This window comes from Glycine max, chromosome 18, assembly GCF_000004515.6.
Source record: "Glycine max cultivar Williams 82 chromosome 18, Glycine_max_v4.0, whole genome shotgun sequence".
NCBI classification, from domain to species: domain Eukaryota; kingdom Viridiplantae; phylum Streptophyta; class Magnoliopsida; order Fabales; family Fabaceae; genus Glycine; species Glycine max.
The window spans coordinates 50,245,821-50,263,974 of NC_038254.2; the positions used below are offsets into that span (position 1 = coordinate 50,245,821).

The 18,154-nt window shown below is 32.8% G+C and overlaps 3 protein-coding genes across 4 annotated transcripts; 2 read left to right on the top strand and 1 right to left on the bottom strand.

Moving 5' to 3' along the window:
- Window positions 1-3,924, bottom strand: S6K1B (S6 Kinase 1). The gene is made up of 7 exons (NM_001255082.3): window positions 3,848-3,924; window positions 2,395-3,337; window positions 1,993-2,075; window positions 1,783-1,903; window positions 1,523-1,696; window positions 1,070-1,177; window positions 1-628 (listed from the first exon to the last, which is right to left on the bottom strand). Exons 2-7 carry the CDS (start codon window positions 3,046-3,048, stop codon window positions 329-331), a joined length of 1,440 nt encoding a protein of 479 aa, NP_001242011.2. The 5' UTR covers window positions 3,049-3,337; window positions 3,848-3,924; the 3' UTR covers window positions 1-328.
- A 3,575-nt stretch (window positions 3,925-7,499) lies between these two features.
- On the top strand, window positions 7,500-13,221 carry LOC100806448 (uncharacterized). Of its 2 annotated transcripts, XM_003552263.5 has the most exons (7): window positions 7,500-8,284; window positions 8,492-8,572; window positions 8,941-9,015; window positions 10,691-10,735; window positions 10,821-10,910; window positions 11,736-11,837; window positions 12,811-13,221. In XM_003552263.5, exons 1-7 carry the CDS (start codon window positions 7,709-7,711, stop codon window positions 12,988-12,990), a joined length of 1,149 nt encoding a protein of 382 aa, XP_003552311.1. In that variant the 5' UTR covers window positions 7,500-7,708; the 3' UTR covers window positions 12,991-13,221. The 2 variants fall into 2 exon arrangements, with proteins under 2 accessions (XP_003552311.1, XP_014626587.1); XM_014771101.3 differs by lacking the exon at window positions 12,811-13,221 and having other exon boundaries at window positions 10,821-10,933; window positions 11,736-11,825.
- Window positions 13,222-14,777: 1,556 nt separating this feature from the next.
- On the top strand, window positions 14,778-16,174 carry LOC100788775 (uncharacterized). The gene is made up of 3 exons (XM_006602640.4): window positions 14,778-15,458; window positions 15,547-15,621; window positions 15,725-16,174. The coding sequence occupies exons 1-3, from the start codon at window positions 15,045-15,047 to the stop codon at window positions 15,863-15,865; spliced, it is 630 nt and encodes a 209-aa protein (XP_006602703.1). The 5' UTR covers window positions 14,778-15,044; the 3' UTR covers window positions 15,866-16,174.
- Window positions 16,175-18,154: the final 1,980 nt, after the last annotated feature.

Consider the following 18,154-nt stretch of genomic DNA (forward strand, 5'->3'; position numbering starts at 1 on the left):
AAGAGGAGAAATTACTTAAAATTTAAAGTAATTGCAATTATCTTTTCAATCTTCATTTCCAAATCATAAAGCTGGTTATTTGCAAAAAATTCTTAATTCCTATGGCAAATAATGCTATGCAAATCATGTTATGTCCCTAATAGAAGATACCACTTATAAATAAAGTAATTTATTTTCTGCATACATGACAGCTCAATACATTTGCAGAGAGCCGCAGCAAGGTGCACATAATAAGTGAATGAACCCACAACCTGCAAAGTTCACACAAGTCAAGGGCACATGAAAATGTTTCATGTTGGCATCTTAAGCCAACGCCATTTCAAGCTGGCTAGTAAGCAGGGTTATTCCTTTGAAGAAAAGAGGCTGCAGGCCTCACATAAGAGAAATCCTTAAAGGGGTTTCCACCATTTGGGCTGGCAGCTGGTGAGTCCACAACAGGCATATCAGTCCAGCGCTTCTCAAAGTTGGCAACACAGTGCACACCAGCTACTTCTGGCCTAAAGCTTGGTTGGATTTCTCTTGCTTCCAACTTTCTCCAATTGATTGGTTTAAACCACTTGTGGCTTTTAATTTCCTCAACACCCCGAGGTCCACAACCTAAGCGCCTAGCTTGTTCCTTCTGTAGCAGCTGTAACAGGGATAACCGTCTTAGATTAACTTCTGTTAACTACTAAAGTAGCAATAGTAGAAAAGCTCAAAATAGAATGCAAATCAAGGAATTGACATCTCTTGTAAAGAAAAAAAATTATGAATTTTTCGACAGCATTTCAAGAAAAGATAAATTCATCTTTGGATATGATAAAAAAAAAAAAAAATCAATCCTTTTAAAGTCAATGAAGAAAAAGCTCATAACATGTGCATTAGTGATCATGCTCCAAAGAAACACTAATTATTCTAAGACCCTTCAAGGTAGGGCAATTAAACATCTCATAGGCATGCCTCTATTGACAATAGTATTTTAAAACGGAAAAGTTATCTAGAGCTTATTATGTGCCAAATAATCATGAGATTTAGATGAACTGTTCCAGAACAATCAATGGAAATATCTTCTTTGTGGACTACTGATTACCCCTTTCAACAGTGAATGTGCTTCACTTGACAAAAATGCTGGCAGCTTAATCTTGTCTTTAACTATCTTCTGCTGAATTTTGTCACGGTTTCCACCACAGAAAGGCGGCTGCAAAGGAGGTGAAACAACATAAACAACTATTTTAGCAACTCCAAAAGGACCTAGCAGTTATTCAGTTCCCAAGCCATTACAACTTACAAGCATAACAAACTCTTAAATTACAACTTCTAAGCTTGAAAGCAATTAGTTAAATTCAATAAATTGAATATTTATACAGTTAAACTTTAAAGATATGAGCATTGTATTAATGAATAAAAAAATGCTTTAGCATATACAATCAACCAAGAAGGTACACTATTATCCTATAGCCAATTAAACATTTAAAAAACCTTGCGATCATAACTCTATCAGAAAAACCAGTCTTACAAATTAACAAGGAACAAAGAGGCAAACCTTTCCAGTAAGCATCTCAAACAGTAGAACACCTACACTCCACCAATCAGCAGCCTTATCATGGCCTTTGCCAAGAATAATTTCAGGTGCCATGTACTCTAATGTACCACACATCGAATTTGATCTTGTACTCTCTTCAAATTGTTTAGCTAAGCCAAAATCAGTCAACATAACCTAGTAGATCAACAAAGAAATAACTGTTCAGTTACTACAGGTTTCTCAGTCACAATGAAAAACATGAGGGAGGGAGGACAGAGTACATGGCCATCAGCATCCAGTAGGATATTTTCAGGCTTTAGATCCCTATGCATTATTCCATTTGCATGGAGATGGGAAACTGCAGAAACAATCTCAGCTGTATATATGCGTGCTAGATCCTCTCTGAACATTCAACAAAAGAGAACCAGAGATTAATCCTGCAGATTAAAAACAAAAACAGAAGAAACAAAAAACCTTAAAGTTAAACTCACCTGAAAAGGCCTTGGTGATAAAGCTGGAAAAAGAGATGGCCCCCATTTACAAAATCCAGCACAAGATACAGTCTGTATTTTGTCTGAAAGAGCATAAAGAAGGAACACATCACTTTTAATTTCTATGAATGAGGACTATTTTGTTTTATATGCCAATTAACAAGAGAAAGCACTTTACTTACAAAGAAAACAATTCTGGATACAGAAGTAATTAAAAAATATATCCATTACTTAAACTAACACTGTTCATTTGGATTTTGGGTAACATACAATTATAGATACTATAGCCGGAAGAAATGAAATGAAAATGGCATTGCATATGGAAAGCTACATCACAAAAGACAGATCACCGTACAAAGACAAGCAGTTAAAAACCGTTATTACACATTCGAAATTAAGTACCTGAAAAGAGTATCTGAGTTGAACAACAAATGGGTGTTCTATCTTTGTCCAAATATCCCTCTCAGCTTTCATGTATTCAGCATGGTTCTTCTCCATAATCTTGTCCTTCCGCATAACCTTCATAGCATATATTTCAGAAGTACCCTTTTTCCTCACCTGATAAACTTTTGCAAATGCACCCTGCCCAACAACCTTCAAAATCTCGAAATCGTCAATGCTAACTCTGTGGATCTTCATGAGATTCCCATCTTCATCTTTCAATGATTCCTCAACAAAGGAAGATTCTTTGATGTCTTTAATGGCCTCTCCATTGACATGCTCCACTAGTTCCAATGAATCCTCAGTCTCATGTATGGTGAGTTTGCCAAGCTTAAGTGATTGACTAACACAAGTTGAAGGGCCAACCAGAGAATGTGAGCGAGTGTAAATCACTGGTGGGTCATCATAAACCAGCTCGTTCACTTCTTCCATAGGCTCACTGGTAGTGGAATCAATGTTATTCAAATCTAACGTAACAGGACCAAAGACATCAGAGAAATCCAGCTCAATATGCTCTGTGTTCACAGTATCAACAAGCTTTGCAGGAAAGAGTAACTGAGTCTGAGACGGTTTGTAGCCAGCCAAAGTAAAAGCAGAAAACTGAGAGGACACCATTTCTCACACCACTCAACAATAAGGGATCTAAATATGCTGCTGCTGACGACCAAACTAATAAAGACTATAGGTTAACCACCCCGAAGTTTCCCAAAACCTCCACCGCCGATGGATTCCTGTCAATGGCCTGAATCAAGAGAAAGTTGATGTAGGCAAATGGAGTTCCCAAAAATTTTGGCAGCAAGCAGAGCAAAACCCAGCAGAAGAGGTCGTTGTTCTTGTTTCCCGCAACACAGGAAACGAAGTATGCTCCAGTGGTTGTTGAACTCATGAAGATCCAATTGACAATCTGCTTGTCAACTCACCCGGAAACAGAACAAAATTGAAAAAACCAAGTCACAACCACAAAAAGCTTTGTTACCATAAGCTAACCTAATCACAATATATAGCAGAAACAGCACTTCCATAAATTACACATCACAATTCGCAACACCTAAATAAGACATTCAAATTCCAAATTCATTTCAATTTCCATTTCCAATTTATAATATTTATAACATCAGAAATGAAAAATAAAGTAAATATCGATTCTTGCATCATCCAAGAAAGCTATTTAGAATTAAATAACTGAAATCGATATAAACGGGAGCAGATAGCGAGATCTAACTGAAAATTCCGAAACACTGAATCACGGAGCGGTCACAAAGCGCGAAATTAGGTTAGGGTTATAAACTTATCATCAAACAAAAGAGTAACAGAACAAACAATTAACAAACAGAATTGAAATTGAAGGAGATCTAACCGATGAAATCAAAATTAAAAACAAAAAGAAAATGTTTGAGAGAGAGAGGGTTAGTACCAGGGAAGGGAATTGGGAAGGGGCAGTGAAAGGAATGCGTTGTTTTGAGGAATATTTGACTCCGCCGTGAGGGACTCGTGTCGCCACTTATAGCATCGTTGAACAATTTATGGTTGTCTTTCTGTTGTTCTTGGACACGTGGCGTTATGTGAGTGGGTTGTGACAGAGTGGATTTTGGAGAAGGTGGGTGCGTGGACCGTGGGCTCGCCTCGCTCGTAGGGGATGCGAATATACTCTTCCTTGAGCTACTATTGGGCTCTGGAGATGGCGCTAGGCCCACTTGTTTTTTTGTTTCGCTTTTTTAGGGAATTTAAATGATTTGCAACAATTCTGAAGAAAAACAAAATTCAGCAACGAAAACCGATAGATTGAATGTTGAAACATGTGAGTGCTGTTGACTTGTTATTGTTGTGATAAAAGTCGTAATAACATTAGGCTTAGCAAATAAGTAAATGTTAATCAGTATCCTAATAATAAAAGTTGATAACTTATTATTGTTGTACCGTATGTGAACTAAGTGATAAATAAATGAAATTATAATTAATATATGGTGAGAAGCTAAAATATATTTGAAAAATGATTGTAAATATAAAGTATGCTGCATTATTAGAATTATCCTTTAATGATTTAAAATACAAAAATGAAATTTTATCCTAATAACCCCAAATAGAGCACCTAGGAAGAAAATTCTCACACATCAACAATATAAAACCAACATTTCCTGCTTCATTTGGTTGAGAAATGGTAGAAATAGGACGGGGGGAGAGAGAGAGAGAGAGAGAGAGAGAGAGAGAGAGAGAGAGAGAGAGAGAGAGAGAGAGAGAGAGAGAGAGAGAGAGAGAGAGAGTAAAAAAAGAAAAAAAAATGAATGTATTTAATAGTGGAGGAACGAAGGAGGAGAGAAATAAAAATATTTGGATCTCTAACTTTATGTTTCTTTGAGAGTTATAATGTTAACATGATGATCAAAGGAAAAAGCATGAATTTAAGAAATTTTGAGTTTGAATTTTTTCTCCTCATAAAAACTAACAAATTACATTTATTAGGTGAAAAAATATTTGTATATTTCTCTCCAAAACAGTAAACAGGAAAATGCAGCAGAAAAACTATTCAATGACGAGAGAAACATAATCAAGATTGTCTACAAGCTATTAACCGAAATGATATTTATATGTGAAGATAATTGATTATGGTACAATAAAAAAAAAAGAGATTTTTTATTAAATAAATAATTTAATTTTTTTTATTTCTCTTCTACTTATTTCTTTTTTATTTTCTCTAAAATTAAACACTTTAATTTTCATAACTATTTTTATTCACTTTATTTCTCTGTTCTGTGTTTCTATATCTATCTTATTTCTCTTATTTTCTTACAAAGACACTAACAATTGAAATTTACCACCATGTTGTCACACTTCATTCCCACCTTGATAAAAATGAAACAGAAATTTAGCACAGCTGGCTCTTCTGCTGTGGGTCCTCTCAAGTGAGGAACTTGAGAAATTGTGAGAAATGAGTGGAAATTTGGGTTGAGTCCATGCTAAAAAGATAATGAAATTAAAGAGAGTCACGGTGGCATCCTTTCCCTTCTACACCAAGCAACACCTGGAATTTACATTCCCTGGTTCCTCAAAATGGATCAAATCCAATCCCTGGATTTCAAGCAAAAGATGGAGAATGATAAGACATGAGCTCTTGGGCACAACCAAACCAATTTGAAGTAGAGAAGGAAAAAAAAAAAAAAAAAGAACAAAGCATTATTAGTATGGGCTAGACAAAAGAAGAAAACAATAGCTTCGTTATTTATTCCCACCTTCTCTATTTTGTTACGTTCACGTCTTATCTTTGTTGTCTTTTTTGGTTTTTTACAAAAATTTCCCTATCGAAAACATGTGTCTGTTGAGATAAATAAACAACGAAAACGTATTTTCGTTAACACAAATACAAATACGCCATAGAAATAAATGTATATAAGATGTTTGAATAAAACCAAAAGGAATTTTATAGATACACACATTGTTATTAGTTTGAATATTGTACATGGTTGTCTGCAGAAACAATTAGTAAACTATTAAATAGTGATTACACACACTTGGCTCATACCAAATCAATTAAATTGGTTTAAGTTTGACCTAAACCAAACTAGTAATCTAACATTCATTGGTTCAAGTATCATCTGTATGTTTTACAACCTGACACGTGACTTAGTTGCATACTTTTATTTCTAGTATTGCTTGTCTTTCATCATTGCTTTTTTTTTCTTTTTCTTTTTTACTCACTATAAACTCTGATCGTAGATTCAAATATTTTAAAATCTTGGTTTTGAATTAGATTTTGATTGTTGGAAAACAAATTAAAATTTAAAGGAATTTCATGTTTTTAAAATAATTTTTAAAATTTTATTATGATTGTGGACTTGAAGGACCCAAATCCAACCGGTATGATTTGGTTCAAAAGTTACTTCAATAAATTTATGGGTTTAATGAAAAAATTGTCGAAGTCAAATCAAACTAAAACAAATAACTTTGATTAGTTCGATTTCTACTCTCTCCTAAAATCAAACCAAATTGACCTCCTTTAAAATACCTGCAAACCAATGATAATTGTTGTTATAAAAAAAAAACATTTTAATTTTCAACATGAAAATCATTTCTAGAATCACAATCAACCATAAAGTGAATACATTTCTAAACAGAAAATCACATGAAACCAAATCAACCTTTAACATTAATACCCAAAATGGCAACATGTAAATAATAATTAATTCTAAACAGATATCATATCGGTACATTTCAAAGTCTTAACTCTGTGTGTCAAGAGAACAAACAAACCTAATCTTTAGCGTTCACCACCAACCAAATACTGAAAATCTCCCTCCCTAATTTTTTTGCACAAATGTTGCAACATTAGCATATCATTTTTTTATCTATAAAAATAAAGGATAAGCATCACAAGATTTACAATAGTTCACGCACTCTATTCCATATTAAGTTAAACTACCTTAATGTATATGTTATGCAAACATAACATGTAACAATGATAAAAAATCTAATTATTTGGGTCCTTTTTAATCATATCCGAGTAAAGTATTTTTGAAGAAGAATTATGAATTACTATATAAGAGAAAGAAGATAATTAATGTGCCAATTTTATAATTGGGAGACATTTGGCTCAAGAAATTGAAAAAGATTCCTAAAATGTGAATTTGAGAACATCATGTTGACATGTTCTGGTACAAGTTTTTATAAAATCTAAGAATAATTGAATCATAGGAATATAAAATGATCATATTTGTGTTGCTTTTTTTTCTATGTTGAAAATTGGATTTTTATATTTTTATGAGAATGAAAGCTATTTTTTATAATAACTATTTCTCTCCACTTTATTGTTCCCAAAAATACAATTTTATCACTTGAAACAAACATTGCCTTAACATTTTTCAAAAAAATCTTTAATAATAGGGACTAACATAACAAAAGAAGGTGAAACTTCATAAATAAAATTGATGATTGACTTGATTGTTTGTATGAAAGGTCAAATGTAAGAAAAAAAAAATACTAAGTTAGCATCTAATAAAAAAAGGTATTTGATAAATTGATAGAAAATTTTAATAATGATATATATAATAAATAATCGCACAAAGCACAATCCTTTTTATCTACGAGAATAATTTTCCACGTCCATTACCATTACTCAGCAGTTTTCTACTTTTCTTCTACACCCACTCCATACATTACTCAACTCATATCCGTTCTGCTTCAACACCGCACATCATTTTCTAATGCTGTAAAATTTGTACCATGCAGCAAGGGGCTCTGTTTCTGCTTTTGTGCGTGGTCTCTCTGTTCCCCCTCACTCACTATGCCTGACTTTCTTGCCACAAACCCCCTTACCATTTCAGCTGCAGAATCTCCAAGATTCCCCTTCCTCCATTCATGCCCAACTCTTACACCAAGACCCCAACTCAACCCGAATTTCCGTATCCCCTTTTCTCCCAAACCATCTAAAAACAAGAGCGTCTCTTTGGCACTGAGCTCCAGGTCGAATGAAGGGTCATCAAGGGGTTATGGCTTTTACAACGAGCTTGAGTTTGAGGACAGAAAGGACAAGACTTTTGGGTTGGAGATGAACCCTGTTGTTGGTGAAGATTCCCAGAGTGAAACTGGGTCAATCCCCTTTGATGGGGTGGAGGGTGGTGATGATAAGGGAGAGGATGATTTGGTTCGGGCTCAGGGGGATGCAGATGGGGATGGGGATGGTTTGAAGAAAGGTTATGATGATGAAGAAGGTGAGAATGAGAAATTTGGAGGTAAACTTAGAGTCAGAAGAGGTAAAGAGGTAATTAGAAGGTCGAATTTGTTGGCCAAGCAAGTGATCAGCATTCACTCTGCCCTTAGTTTGGGATTCGTCTCGCAGCTTTGGGTGGACACAAGCTCTGTGAGTCTTGAAAATAGTTACTGAGTCTTAGTTTTGGGCAGTTTGTTTGTTCGGTTTGCTAGCACGTGTCTAGAATGAATGCAAGTTTTTTTTATTAGAATTTGTTAATGGTATTTGTTTGTTTTCTTGATAAGATGATGTCTTATTTGTGGAACTAAGAAATTAATTTGTTTATGTATTTAATCTTTTGATGGATTCCATTTTCAGTGGATGGTGTTATTTGTGGAGGTGAGGCCAAACTTGCTTTCTGGGGATTCAGAGAAATTCCTTCTGGATGATATTAGTCAGGTATAAGAAGTTTGGATTCAGGAGGGATTGACCCCTTTCTCTGTTGAATGTGTATATGCTTGCTTCAAACACACTTAGCCTTAGAATTGCCTTTATATCACTTTTGGGGATTTTTTGGATTTTTGGCCTGCAATAATATGAAAGACATTACTTGGGAATTTCCCCAGGAGAAGGGGGGTTCTAAACCTTTTTGTCAAAAGTTTCCAATGCACTGTATGTTCTGATGGCAAATCCCAGCTTGGCTTTGTACTTTGACTTGTGGCCATATTGAACTCCTAATAATAAATATGGTGTACCATGTTATCTTGCCAGCAAGTGACTTCTCGGGCATTTCACTATATCTAGTATTCTGCCTGTTCCTTTTTCAGGTTGGAGATGTTGTCCTTGTCCAGGATGAAAGTGTGACAGACAATGAATTTAAAATGGTTGGCTTGGAGACACTGGTATGTTTTACTGTGTTATACAACTCAAACTTGTGAATTATTTTCTTTTACATTATTTAGTTGAGTTCATTATCTGGCAGAATATGGATAAGAACTAGTCTTTAACAATATGTATTATGTGGTACTCAAAATCTGATGTGCTGCTGAAACTGTGCAGATTGATTATGTTTTGTGCAAAGACTGGAATCTTGCCTTACATGGAAATATTTAGATTGTTTAAAGTATTCAGGAATATACCAGTGAATTTTTTTCCATGGTTTGTAAATTATGTGAACATAACCTCTGATAATTTCATGTTGTCAGATGTTTATTTATGGATTTGGTTAGGAGAAATGGAGAATTTGATCTCTCCTCTTTTGAATACTCTTTCGTTTTCACTGAAGAGTAAATTTTTCTATTTGAATATTTATGATTGTGGATCTCAAAAACTTTTATTTGAATGTGTTCTATATATCCTCACATGGGTTATCCAGTTGTAATATAAGATTTTATTTTATAGCTAACAGTAGTGGATTTAGGTGACAATGCACGCTTAGCGTACATCTTAAGCCTATCCAAGTACCTATCAGACTAGTTAAAGCAGTAATTTGCAAACCTTATTAGGTTTGATTCAAATTTCTTTATTAGTTATCACAAATCATATTTAAATAAGGCCAAACCTACTACTAAAGGTGGATTGGAATAAAGAATTTCTTTGTGACTTTGGTTCTTTGAGAACTACGAACTTAGTTGATTCTCTCAGTGGTGTTCAATCAGAGTAAGAAGACCACGACTTGTTGCTTAGCAAAGTAAAAACCTTGGTATAGGGCATGGATAGTCAACACCACAACTAGATAAAATTACCTAGTTGATAAGTTGGATGAACATACCATTGAAAGAATTGGATAAGTTCATACCTCTTGGATTCACATCACTAGTGTGCTTCACCGCTTGACACTAGGTAATTGCAATGAATTTTTCTTTAAATTTTTTTCAAAATGAATTTGGCATTTAAATTGCCAGCTGGGTGGCTTGAATTTTTTATTTTTATTATTTTCAGTGAAGAGGGAAATCATCAAGCCATTAAACTAACATTGGTAGTTTAGTAGATGTGACTTACAAAGTATGTTAAATCTCATAATCAATGTTTTGAGCTATCTTAAGCAAGAGAGATAGAGATAGAAGCAAGACATGATTCAAAGTTTCAGACAGCTGAAAAAATAAGGGGCAATAATATAAAGAAGTTGGAATCAATTATTAAAAATTTAAAAGTTAAAAACAATAACTGGTTCTTGGTAATTGGTTAAGTTTAATGAGACAGAAGGTATAAAAAAAATGTTGGTGATAGAGCATTTTCCAGATTTTGTTATTTTTTTATAATTATTTATCATGTTGAAAATGATAGTTGATTCAATTACTTAATAGTAAACCTTAGATCAATGACTTGTTGTGATCAATTATATTCTATCAATTTGAAAATTGAAAAGTGCTCTTTTATGGAAATTCTGGTTTTCCACACTTTTATCTAGAATTCTAGTACCTTTATATGTCTTTTCCCCTAACCTCCTCTGTTACCCTTTTCAACTAGTACATAGGAAGTGATCCCGCAGATTTTTGGCATCAATCTAGGCTTGTTTACCATGTCTCTCAAATTGATATAAGTTAGGGGATATCTTAATTTGTTTGTATTTGCTAGGTTGGATACAAAGTTGTAACACCCTCTCGACGGAATATTGGAAAGGTGACTATATATCTCTTGCACTTTGTTGTTTTCACCAAATTATTCATCTCCATTATTATGTAATTAAGGAAGTCTTGAATTTTAGGTGCGTGGGTACACTTTCGGCATCAATTCAGGTGCTGTTGAAGAACTTGAACTTGATTCATTTGGACTATCCATCATTCCGTCAAGTTTGGTAAGGGGTGGCTTCTTTGTACGGTAAATAGTACAAGTACAGAACTATTGATTGCATGCAAGTTTTGTGAATTTAACTGGAAACATGTATCTTATGCACTGGTGGAGGTTTCCTACTACCAGTTTTCACTTGAATAGTAACAAAAAAAATTAAGCAAAACCTTATTATTAGAATATATGAAAAATGTCTCATAATATTAATATTATATCTTGGAATATTTTTGAGTTATTGTTGCTTATCTCTTAGAATTAGTTTCCCTATTTCCTTGTTATCTCATGACTTGTCCGGTTGTCCCACCACCACTCTTCTATAAAGTTCTGTAAAATCAGCAGCTCTACTTTATTTTCACTATTTATTTCAATTTAGTGTCTCCCGCTCCAGTTTCCAATCTCCCTTGGTGTCTTCGTTTTTTGCCATTAGCTGATGTCATTTCCTGCCAGTCACCCACAGATAAGTCTCCATCTTCTCCCGGACCATCCTTAGCTTTCATTTTGAACCTAGTCTTGACAAGCCTGCACAGCCTTCTCTCTTGCTCGTATTCTCTCTCCTTGCCGCCACTTCACTTTTATTTATTAGTCTTCGCCCCACTAGGATCAAAGTCCTGGAGCCACCCTGATCTTATGTTACCAATCTTGGCCACAATTACTTAACCTTAATAACATAGTGCTCCTAAGGATTTACTCTTCAAACTTATAATATTTAGAGCATGTTAGGATTTTGATTATTTCTAGGGATTTTTTTCAAAAGTTCTCTCACAAAGCTTTCAATTGCAAGTTGTTTTGAACACAAAAATAAGATTATCCAAACACACTTGTTACCTTTTAGGTGAGTACCTACTCTTTGCTGGTTGAGGACGTGCTGGAAGTAGTATCTGACGCAGTTGTTGTGCATGAAGCTGCAGCTTTACGAATTCAAAGGCTTTCTAAGGTACCTTTAGTTCAAGAATAAAACTGCCACCAGGTTTTCTTGGTGATATACATCGCTTCTGTTTGTTAGCTGCTGAAATCGTTGCTTCTGAGATTCTACTGACTCTAAATCCAGATTACTTCTAGTTGTCTTGTTGGATACATAAATATACACTCATGCTTTTTATGGATAATGCATAGAAGCATACAATTCTGATAAATGCGTTCGATTTATCCTGCATATGGCATATTAATTATTAGGTTCATGCTTTAAGTAGAGTCATCTAATTATATTTGGTACTTTTGGCTTTGTCCAATTTTATCTGAGATAGTTGATGCCATCTTTGCCATAGTTTTAAAAACTAGACTGGACTGGGTCAGTTTGATTGATCGGGGCCGGGAACCAGTTTGGATCAAGATCTAATCAAGTCACCAGTCCAGATAACCCAAAAAATCAGGAAAGTAAAAAAGCAGTAAAAAAAAACAAGTCAAACCAATCATGAATCGACCAAAAGTGGGCAAGAACAGGCCCAGAAACCAGTTTGAACCAGTTTTTAAAAATGTATTTTGTTGTTTTATTTTATTTTATTTTTAAAATTTAATTCTAAAACTTGTTTTAAAATATAAAAAAAAAGACCTATATATGAGATTTTCATATGGTTTGCTATTATTTAACTATTTATTATGAATGTTTTATCTTGTAAGACATGTAAAATGATTCTTTTATAGTAATTTAAAATTTTAGTTGTATAATTTATTACTAAATAAATTATATATTTAATTATTACCTATATGGTCCATGTTTAACTATGGTTGAATAAATATCTTCTCAATTACCGGTTTAGTTTTAAAATCATTGATCTTTCTAGGACCTTTCTCATTAAAATAAATACAAATATTCGGGCTTCCTTTTATTGTTGTTTGTAATACTAACTAATAAGCCATTCATTTATTTTGTCCTATTGATCATAAAGCAACGTATTTGTTTGTGATAGGGTTTTTTGGGCAATCAGAATGTGAGAGTTTCAGTGGATGATTTTGAAGATTTTGACTCTGAACAATCTGACACATACGGTCCTATTTCAAGGAGAAGAAAAAGTTTCGGAAGAAAGAAACCCAGTCATAGAGATTGGGATGATGAAGATAATTGGGAGCTTCCAATGGACTATCTCTGATTCTAATGGATTTTCTGCAAAATTTCATGTAAAACATGTTTTTTACATTATTAAAAAGAATGAAAGTTTAAACAAACCTATTAAAAACACCGGAAGGAAATTCTTTTCACTTTTGGCTATAAGTAGGCTTTCATTTATTTGTACAGTTAGTTTCATTGAATTTCTTTAGATTTTCCTACCTCACTGACTATATGTTCGATATGTAATGATAAACAATTTCCCATAGTTTGATAAAGATGGTGTTTCTTCTTTTGATAAGCAATTAAATATTTATATTGAAAAAAAAAAAGTGCGCACTTTACATCTGTAATGGTTTCAATCATCATTAAAACATACAAGTGATTAATTACTGACGGTGCATAAAATTTTATACTATCAAAAAATTTAAAAAAAAATTATTGATAGTTAAAATCAGAATATAAAATTTTAATTTTTAGTTATTGTAAAAGTTAATAAATTTATTATTGAATAAGGTTAAAAATCTATCAATCTCTTATAGAAAAAATAATGCTTGTATCGAAAGATTGAAATTAAAGAATAAATATTTTTTCCGCCCAATGACATTCATGTAATTTTATTGCAAAATATAAACATTTTATTTTGACTTTTTTTGTTTTCCATTTAAATTCACAAGGCCGTATTTAATAAACATGCGAATTTTTTCTTTAAAAAAAGCAAAGTTAGTGCTTCGTCATATTTTAGAAAATTAATTAATTTCTACCGATCAGCTAAAATCTAAAATGATGCTTTTACAAAAAAATCAAAATATAAAAAAAAAACATCCACAATTCGTTTTAAATTAGAGAAAAAACATTTCCTGAAGAATGATCATAATATATTTATAACATGTCATGTTACAAAATATAAAATTACCAATTCACTTTAACTTGGGACGAATTTAGAGGGAGTTAGAAGAAGCTCGAGTCCTTCTCTTCAAACTTTTCATGTATATACATATTTATTATTTATTTTTTAAGTTAATTAGTATAAAATTATATAAAATTAATTTTGTATGTTGTTATTATAATAATGGTTAATATTAATTAGTATAAAGTTGTGTAAAATTAGTTGCATTTGTAATTTTATTACAATGATTAAAATGACCACTAATATAAAATTCCGTAAAACTAGTCATGCACATGTTGTTATTATTATAACAATTAAGGTTATTATTATTTAATATAAAAATTAATTTCAATTTTATGTATAGAAATATTAATTTTGTTAAAAATTATTATTTATTAAAAGTTAGAAATTTAAATAATTATAATAATAAAGGAAGAAAAAAAATTGATCTCCCCTTTAGGACATTTCTAGATTCATCTCAACCAATCACTTAAAATATAACACTTTTTAGGTAACAACTAAAACTACATAAAATTTAGTTAAAGTGTGTTAACACATGAGGGGTTATAAGCATGATTTGAGGGATGATTTGGCGGTAAATGGAGAAAGAAGGATGAGAAATATCTCAAAGGATGGGGGTTAATTATTATTTTTTACATAATTATTTAAATATGTAAGTTGTAATAAATAATTATTTAATCAATAATAAGTTTTAAAAAATATTTATTATTAATTTTAGAATAAAAATATGATTTATTATTAGAAAATTTTAAAACAAATATAAATTCAAAAACATACTTTTTTTTTTACGTATTTTTCTTTATTTATATTTTGTTTCATATATATACACAAATGGTCCTAAGAGAGAGAACAAATATCAATTCAAAAACATACTTTTCTTACATATTTTTCTTTATACATATTTTTTTTCTTATATACACAAAGGGTCTAAAAATTAGGCGAGAATCCACTGTAGTAAACTTTTTTAAAAGCAAAAATCATTGTTTGTTAGAAGCCCTACCCCAAGTCAAAAAAAAAGAAGGAAAAAAAAAAACGCACTAGCCGTTAGCGCCTGTCTGGTTTCAAATTCAAAACCGGCCTCATGCTTATGTCGTCTCCACCTCTTTTATTCATCCCTTCCTTTCACTTCTCCTTCAAACCACAATCCCAAACCAATAGCAAACAAACCAAACACGACATAAACGCAAATGCTAACTCCGACCACCGGAGTACCGAAGCGCCGGCCGCGATCTGGCCGGACGCCGCTTCAGCTCAAGAACACTCCTGCCGATCCCATTCATCCTTCCGCGAAGCCCAAGCCCAAGCCCAAGCCGTATTTCGAGATTTCATTGATCGACAAAGAGAACAATCCGGTTGCCGCCGTCGCGGTTCTGGTGGCGCAGCCGCCGGAGACGTCGCTGGCGGAGGAGCTCAGCGCGGTCAAGAAGAAGCTGGAGAGAATGAGAGCGGACAAAGAAAAAACGGAGAAAATGCTGAACGAGAAACACGCAATACTGGACGCGAAGATGAAGGAGATGGAAGAGCGAGGTGAGATTCAGAAGAACCTCGAGATCGAGGTTGACCGGTTGTTCCGGTTGAAGGAACTCAAGTATCGCTGCATGGTTCGCGCAACAACTACATCACATTTTCTGTTCGATTCGTTTTTCAAGTTCGATTTCTCGATGCTGATATTTTTATTCATTGGAACAGAGAGTTTCTCCGATGAGAACGCTTAGGGAGAAGGAACAAGGAAAGATCGTGAACGAAGCGCCATCGCAATCGGAGGTAAGTGGATGTGGTGAATTTAATTTTGTAATTTTTTGCATGCACTAATCGATTGAAGAGAGTGAGAATTTGAGAAATGTACCTTTGATTTGGCGTTGAGAAGGTGAAAACGGAGGAAACAGTGGCGTCGGAATCTGAATCGGAATCGGAATCGGAATCTGTTGGAGGCGAATGCCAAGTTCTGCAGAGTCCAGGTTCAGCTTGTTCACAAACTCATACTCCACATACAAAATCAGATAGTTGAAACTGAGTATCTTGATGGAATTTTCCATACATAATTGCTCGTTATGTTTGTTTTTTTCTTAAAAAAAGTATGTAAATTTCACATTGCAATTAATTTGTACCTTTATTTCATTATTATTACTATTTCTTGTTAAGAAAGAAAATGGCTCAAAGTATTATATTGCCGATAAACTTGAGCATTCTTTGTAACTTTATTATACTTCTCTCGTGTTTTGCTATTGTTCGACGATCACAGCGTATATATGTAATTTGAATGATAAAAAAAATATAAATGGTTTTGTTCCGAAAGCATTGATTCTTAGTGCAAAAAGGGAATTGTGAAGTATTTAAATTTGAAAATTGAAATCTATGCCTATAATGCAAGACATTTACCCATCCAAATAATGCAAGACATTTAATTGCAAGTTTTATAGATAGCTGCTTTTCACACACACAAAAAAAAAAGTATACATTTTATTGTTCAAATTCAAAGTAAAAAGTAAAGATATTTTCTAGAAATTCCGTTAATCTGGTGGAAAAGTTTATTTCCGGTTTCTGGTTTAAATTTAGGGAAGAGAGTTTTTTCCCCCCTCAAATTCTGTAAGTATAAATTTGAATAAAAATATATTATAAATTTAAGTTTGATATAGAAAAAATAGTTTATTTACTATCATCTATGTTTGAATATTTTGTTTTTTTAAAAGTATGTTGAGAAAAAAAAAACTATTTGGATAATATTAATAAAAGTATTTTTACTTAATGTTACTCTTGAATAATAGAAAAATAAGTTTCAAGGAATGGATGTTCGCCATCAGATCTCCCCTTCCTTCTACGAACCGTCGTTGGATAGGTCTCGCAAAACGTACTTTTGCAAATCCAACGGAAAAACAAACACGGCCTTGAACATAATAACGAATTGAGAGTATAGTGAGACAAAAGTGGGTTAGATTAGTCTAAAAGGGTATCTAAACATGGATTATCCAGGGTGGGAGACCTTCCAATATGAGGAGAAATTATATGCTAATGGGAATCAGCTTGTAGAAGGTTAATGCCATTAAAACATAACCACGAGAAAGGAAATTTAAAGTCTGATATCTCAATTTAACCACATATCTTGGAGAAATTTAAAATTTGGTTAACTGCGTATCTGTTAAAAATTTCAAAAATAATTGCTCTATTATTAATTGTTTAACATTTTTTTTGAAAAAGAATTGTGTTGGATTTTTTAAAATATTTTTTCTTTTAAAAAAATTATGATGGTCAACCCATTAACCCACTAATTGGTGATAGATTCAATCGGACTAATATTTTATAAATTCTCCAAAAAATAAGTCAAGTTAAATTGATATACTTATTAAGTGAGTTAAGGAGAGAGTGCGTGAAAGAGAAAAAATTAGTAATAAAATTTATTTATTTATTGTATTGTCCAGTAATACTTGATGACAACCGAGCATTTTTTATATTATTATGTCTAGCGAAATTTTGTCCATAATTTATATATTTATAGGCATTACAAACTGTTAATTTAAAGCAATAATAAGAATAGGACATGTGTATAATTGTATAAAGCCTAAAGTGGGCTATCCTTAGAGATTGATACTTGTTTTTATAATTTTGTTACATACTTTGCTGTCAGCTCCTTTTTGGAGGATGATCCATCAGTGGTGGACCTGCATTATTATTTTGAGGGTGTGCATCTCCTATTTTTTAAAATTCATTAAATTTGTAAATAAAATCTTATATTTTTATAATTTACATTTACTGACTTGGTCTTGAATCCGTCGGTGTGATCAATTTAATTCTTATTAATTAATCTGTGTCTGGGGTGTTTTTTCCCCATGCCATTCAGAAAAATTTTTAAAAAAACACTTATCAAATTATTCAAGTTCTACATATTTGTCTGAAATTGACTAATAGCTGTTTTTAAAACCCAATGGCCACATGGTACATAATTTGGCTTGATCTTCGAATGGGATCCTTAGTCAATGTTGCCATGTTCTATTGTTCTTAACGTGTTGATTGCTTACCAGCACCAAGGAAAAAAAGGCACTTTAATTTGATTGCTTAACTCCAATAAAATCTTCATCAATCAAGAACTTGTGGCATGATGTGCATGATGTTGGATCTTTCTTAGATGATACACTTGACAAAAATTAACATTTCTTTTACTTCGATCATAGTTTTTAAAGGTAAGAATTGACCAAAACTTCAAAAAGGAAAACTGAAAACCTTCACCCCAAATGGAGCGGATGAAAGAAAGATAGGAAGAAACAAAATAGATTAATAATAAAAAAATATTTTCAATTACCAT